Raw genomic sequence first — 6,155 nt, forward strand, 5'->3', positions numbered from 1 at the left:
TTTCCTAATGTCATTGCTTGCGTTGATGGCACGCATGTTAAAATACTAAAGCCAGTTACGAACCCTTCCTTATATTTAAATAGAAAAGGCTATTTCAGCATTAATGCAATAGTGGTAATTTTGTTTTAAAGAATTATTTGAATTCGATAGTGTTGTCTAGCTAAGTTTTCCTTTTAGGTATGCACCTACAATATGGAGATATTAGCAATTGTTGCCACACATTCTGGAGCTTGCCACGATTCATTTATTTGGAACAACAGTAGGACGAGAGAATTTTTCTCCAGAATGTCTACTTTGTTTGTATTAGCAGACTCAGGGTATGCTTTAGAACCCTTTGTTTTAAGCCATATCGCAGTCCACAAAATGAAAGTATGGAGCATGTGTACAACGTAAAGCATGCAGCAGCTCGGAACATTGTAGAAAGGACTATTGGTCTACTAAAAAGTGGATTTAGATGCCCGCAAAGCACTCTCCAAGTTTTGTCTGTAGCGTTATTAATGTTTGTTGCCTGTTACATAACTTTTGCTGCTGACGTAATGCGTCAATGACTGAGATTGATGAGGAGGTTGATGACGGCAACCAATCAGAGGGGGGACCCCGTCTCCCGAAATTGCTCGAACATTTGTATAAATAACTATGTAAAGAAAATGATTAAATAAACTGGTTTTGATGATTGTACTAATTATAGAGTATCATATTTGTAATGTTGCGCTTAATCTTCTATCTATCTTACATTCTACGCTTTATAGCCAAAATATTATTATTTAACATCTTGGAAAGGACTTCAAACATTTTCTCTTCGATCTTCTGCATCTCTGCATAATGCTGGGCCATCAATTCGGTTAAACTCCTCCAACGACGACACCACGCGCTCCATCAAGTTAATTTGTGTAGCGCAAACTTCCTCTAAGGAATTGGCTTGATCCACTCGAGACCTTTTTGGGGCTTTCTCTTATTCTGCACTTGTTTCAGCTGGGCGCCTTTTTTCATGCTGGTTTTCGATTTTAATGTCATTGGAATTATTAGGAAGGTGGTCCGAAGGTCCTGGCCCCGTCTATCCCGTCCACCATTTGGTAGATTCCACAAAGAGCTGCCACGGATGCTTCTATATCGGTCAGAGCCACCTAGTTCAAGGGACCCCCACCGGTAGCTGAAGCCTCTTTTCGGTTGTGCGCTAATATCTTTTTTATGGCGGCTTTCCAGTCACACCAAGCCTTTTAAATGAAAACTTGGTATGTTTGAAAGTTTAAATTATTTATTTTAACTAAACAAATTATAGCTTCTTCCATCCTGAGACATATTTTCCCGGCGGCCCAGCAGTGCTTAGATTGTCTGCTAAAGCGCTCCATTTAGCATCCACGGCCACGGCTTTGTCACCTTTCACAATGTCCACGTTCTCCGTCATAAGCTTCATAATATGATGTCTTGTTTATTGTTCTTATTAATTTAATTTTAAATAGAGAAAAAATTCGTTCTTACTTACATTTTGTATATTAAATTTTGTGCGTGAATCAGCTGCTTGGCACCAGTGTTGAAAACTTTTCACAAGTAGTGTTTGGGACCAAAGTTGCCTAAAACGATGAAAAACAACACGCTTTGCACAATAAGTACATTAAATAAAGGGGTAATCAGAACAAAAACATTTTTAAACTAAACTTAGATAATTTAAACTTCTAACCATATGAAAATTTAATACTATTTGGTATTAAAAAACGCGAGACTTGTGTGACTGGAGTAGGATTCGAGATAATTTATTTGAGATAACTTGTGTAAAACTTGTGTCAAACTTTTGCGAAAATGCGACGACGAAAGGGAGTGGTTACGATGAAGTTCAAATTATCACTAAATTGAATATTTTAATAATTTCTCTTAGAACCTAACTTATGCTAAGGTGGCGAGAGACGAGTCGAATTCGCAAGAGCAAACGGTGACTTCAAATAAAAGAGCCAAGCGCGCAAACACCGCCCCCTCTGAAGGGACGACGTCCTTTAGCCCAGAACGGGAAACAGGGCCAGTCGGTGGACTGCTCGCCGATACTCCACCTCCTGCATCCTGACGTCCGCCACGCGAACCTTGTTATCGGGCTCCCCCTGCTGCCACTCCCGGGACCATCGCTGCCAAAACCTGTGCCTGAGAGACGAGACACCTCGCCATCGTCGCAAGCAGGTCAGGCTGATCTGGTCCGGGAGCGCCGCTGATGGTGGGGCCAGAAGAGGGCCGCCGATGAGCAGATGCCCGGGGGTCAGGGCCTCGCCGTCGTTCGGGTCGCTGCTTAGAGCGCCGAGGGGCCTGGAGTTGAGCACGGCCTCCACGCTGGTGAGCAGAGTTCCGAGCTCCTCCGCGGTCAAGAGGTCTTGGCCTACCGTCCGAAGGAACAGGTGCTTTGCAGACTTCACACCTGCCTCCCATAGTCCGCCGAAGTGCGGTGCTCTGGGCGGTATGAACGCAAACTCTCATCCTTTTTTTGATGCGAATGTTTCGATACCGCACTCCTGCTCCTCCAGACGGGCTCGGAACTCTCTCATGTGGCGATCTGCGCCGAAGAAGTTGGTGGCGTTGTCGCACCACACCTTCTCCAGAATCCCACGACGACTCACGAACCTTTGAAATGCCAACAAGAACGCATCAGTGGTTAGGTCAGACACTAATTCTAAGTGGACCGCTTTGGACGCAAAACAGACGAACAAAGCCACGTACGACTTGTACGGTGGCTTACCACGGATACGATACGTTGTGCTGAAGGGACCACAAAAATCAACGCCACAAATATTAAACGGGCGGAGAGCTGGAAGTCTGCTGGTAAGTTCCACATAGTTTGCGTCAAGAGTTGCGGCTTGCAGCGAAAGCAGCGCATGCACGACCGAACTGTTCGGCGGCAGACTTCTTGAGCATTAACTAGCCATATTTTCTCGCGACTTACGAGAGCTCGTGGGCCAGCGTGACAATTCGTAACGTGAAGGTATGACACATAGGATCTGACGAACTGTGAACTTTTAGACAGCAACAACGGGAATATGGCTTCGTTACTTGTAGCAATGTCGAGGAACACCAATCTTATTTATTTTCCTGAAGAAAAGGGTTTTCCTTTTGAATATTCGTTGCTACCGGTTTATTTTTCCCGGATTTTACTCATGTCGTCCCTGAATTCGTGGAATTGGATAGCTTCGACAATTTTCTCAAAAGCAAATCCAGGCGAAATACTTTTTTCAAAAAGATTCGACACTTTTCTGCACCTTTAAATAAAACAAAAACCCACATGAACACTCTCAGAAGCTTCAGGTGCGACGAAAATAACTCTATTTTCTGAAGCAAATAATTTGGATCAGGGCTGACTACGAGAACTATTGCCGATTTGCGTAGCTCCATCGACATTACATCAGCCGGCAGTTCGAAATTAGTTTACAGGCCAATTATTTTCTAAGTCTGGCAAGAACGAAGGCCCACCGAACCAAATAGACGTTCTAAGCTCCCCTACGTCACATCCTCGGGTTACTATGTCTTCTGGGTTGACTTTCGTGGGAACGTGTCTCTAAATTGCTTACTCCGACCACTCCTGAATTTTTGCAACCCGGTTCAAAACCAAAACCGACAAGGACCAGAGATGGGTTTAGATCCAGTTTAAAGTGATCTCAGAGTTTGTCCACAGGAATACATTCTCAATGGGACAATTTAGGAATGGCCTGACACTGTTATAGAGATCTGCTAAAAGGTGAGCTGGACACAGCTCAAGGCGAGGCAAGGTTTTCGTCTTGAGCAGTTTGGGTACGAAAGTAGATGCACTGTAAAGGATTGTTTTTAATGTCTTTCGTCTTATTAAATCCGTCTGTTAAGAACGGGCTTTATTAATTGAATGCTCACTTAAGAATGAATTTGGCTTGGCTTACAATTCATATAGCTGCACTAGCAGCGCCTCGGCCAACGCTTATGTATCTAAATATATATGTTAATGTATACGTAAATGTATATAGGCGGCGCAAGCAGCGGCCGCGCATGAGAGAGAGTGTTGTGTTCACATGGTAACCGAATGGTCGGCCGCGCATGCAGACATGCCGACTCAGCATTTAGGATGTGCATAACATTGTTGTGTGGGTCGAATTGGTTTGCACTTGAGGTGCTGGGAATATTCGGACATAAGCAGATGCTACAATGTTGCAGTGATATAAGCGGTACAGTGTGTACCCTATATGTGAGCATACTACATTCTCCTCCTTTGAAAAATAACGTAATCTATGGAGTTATTTTGTTAATTATTTTGTTAAGTATATTTATATATGTCGCAGTTCTCAGAAATATTTGAATTCGATGAACGCTAAAGTTATTTGGCGCTCCGATTTGGTTGTCGCTTAGCATAAGGCGCTGGTTCCTGGTAAAACATGGATTCTAGGAGTTCCTGCTCTACTCGTAGCGCGACGGCATTGCCAGATCTCTTTTAGAGTGGCGTAGTCGTCGAGTGAGGCCCGGTCGCCCAAGAGAGAAAGAGAGAACCGGAGAGCAAGAAGTTGCAAGAAGATGAGCTCTGGTATTTGAAGGGTAGTCAGTTTGAATTGGGCTCTTGGCGCGATCGGGACTTACTGCGCAATCGAAATGGCAGACCATGAAAATACTCCTTCTCCGTTATCAGAAGTGGGATCGGCCTTGCCACAGGACAATGAAAGTGTTATAGCGCATTAGAAGCTCAAAATCGTGCCTTGTTGGAACTTGTGAAATCAATGAACACACCGCGAGTGCCATTAACGGAAGTTAAACCGAATTCCATATCATTGCCGAAATTCGACCCTGATAGTGCGGCGTGGATGCAAGTGCGTGGTGTAATACAGTTGCATTAATATTTGATGAAAACAATCTACAAGGCAGTGCTCTTGTCATGGCACTCAGCAAAGCTATGCAAGGAAGTGCTTCCCAGTGGTTGGCGCAAATTTGTTTCAGCGGCATGACATGGCCGCAATTCCAGGAATTGTTTGTGCAACGATTCGTTGGTATCGAGACCCCGGCAGCGACGTTGATGAACATCTTTAATGGGCGTCCAAATCCAGGAGAGAATTTACCCGAATACGGAAGCCGCCTGGTGACGTCGCTCATGTCAAAATTCAAATCAATTGAATTGGAAGAGCTCATCGTATCCATCGTTTTGACGCATCTTTCAAACTTGGATGCTCGCCTTTTAAAGTCAATGTTTACGGGCGCTGTTAAAACCCGCAACGATCTGCAGCAACAATTAAAGGCGTATGCGTATTTAAAACGCAACGAATCCTTTGGAAACGAAGTCGAAAGGAAGAAAATGAAACTACCATTTCTATTGAAGTGTCATCACTGTGGGCGTCTTGGCCATAAGATTGCGGATTGTCAAAAAAGGCGAACGGACGAGAGACAACGGACCACCTCAACTCCAGGACAACAACAACGCGCAGTCAACAACAGGACCTGCTTCAAATGTGGGGAGTTCGGGCACTATGCTTCGGAATGCCCACGTAATCGACATAATCTCAAGGAAGTCGAGATTAACAAAAGAGTAAACTTGGTGGCCATAGAACCAAAGGGAGTTTTGAAACAATTTGGTGAGTCTATTCCATTTTGTTTTGATTCAGGCGCTGAATGTTCTCTTGTAAAGGAAAGTGTAGCAGCGAAGTTACAAGGAAAGCGTCAGTCTAGCACAGTGGTTTTAAGGGGCATCGGAAACGAACCGGTGTGGAGCACAGTACAGATAATTTGTAATGTTAATATAAACGAACATTTTCTTTAAATATTGTTTCACGTTATTATGGATACTTTTATGAATTTTTATATTCTTATTGGAAGAGATATTTTAAGTCAAGGCTTCGGAGTCGTAATTGAAGCAAATAAATTTGTTATTTATAAGCCTAAAATGGTACAAGCACTGTCGTATGAATTAAATCTGAAAAATCATTTTAATTTTAATAAAGATTTAAGTGAGCTCGATAAAGAAAGATTAAGTGAAATATTAGAAAAATATTCCAAATCATTTATAGTGAGCAATCCACACACACGAGTAACAACAGGGCTACTCAGCATACGGCCTATTGACCCACATAAGACTGTTCAGCGTCGCCCATATAGACTCACTGAAGAAGAAAAGGCTAATGTTAGGGAAATGATTAACGAATTATTGTCCGCAAAAGTTATACGCCCTAGTAGTT

General features: G+C 43.2%; 1 protein-coding gene across 1 annotated transcript; it reads left to right on the plus strand.

Moving 5' to 3' along the window:
* Positions 1-4,671: 4,671 nt before the first annotated feature.
* On the plus strand, positions 4,672-5,954 carry LOC128253377 (uncharacterized). Its single transcript, XM_052981724.1, has 2 exons — positions 4,672-5,555; positions 5,609-5,954. The coding sequence occupies exons 1-2, from the start codon at positions 4,865-4,867 to the stop codon at positions 5,647-5,649; spliced, it is 732 nt and encodes a 243-aa protein (XP_052837684.1). The 5' UTR covers positions 4,672-4,864; the 3' UTR covers positions 5,650-5,954.
* Positions 5,955-6,155: the final 201 nt, after the last annotated feature.

Source organism: Drosophila gunungcola (assembly GCF_025200985.1).
Source record: "Drosophila gunungcola strain Sukarami chromosome 2L unlocalized genomic scaffold, Dgunungcola_SK_2 000008F, whole genome shotgun sequence".
Classification (NCBI taxonomy): domain Eukaryota; kingdom Metazoa; phylum Arthropoda; class Insecta; order Diptera; family Drosophilidae; genus Drosophila; species Drosophila gunungcola.

What these genes read in the sequence shown, in the direction of transcription:
- LOC128253377 (XM_052981724.1), top strand. Translation starts at nt 4,865, where the DNA reads ATGGCACTCAGCAAAGCTATGCAAGGAAGTGCTTCCCAGTGGTTGGCG. An exon ending in GGGAGTTTTGAAACAATTTG is followed by an intron (nt 5,556 to 5,608) that starts GTGAGTCTATTC and finishes TCTCTTGTAAAG; the next exon opens with GAAAGTGTAGCAGCGAAGTT.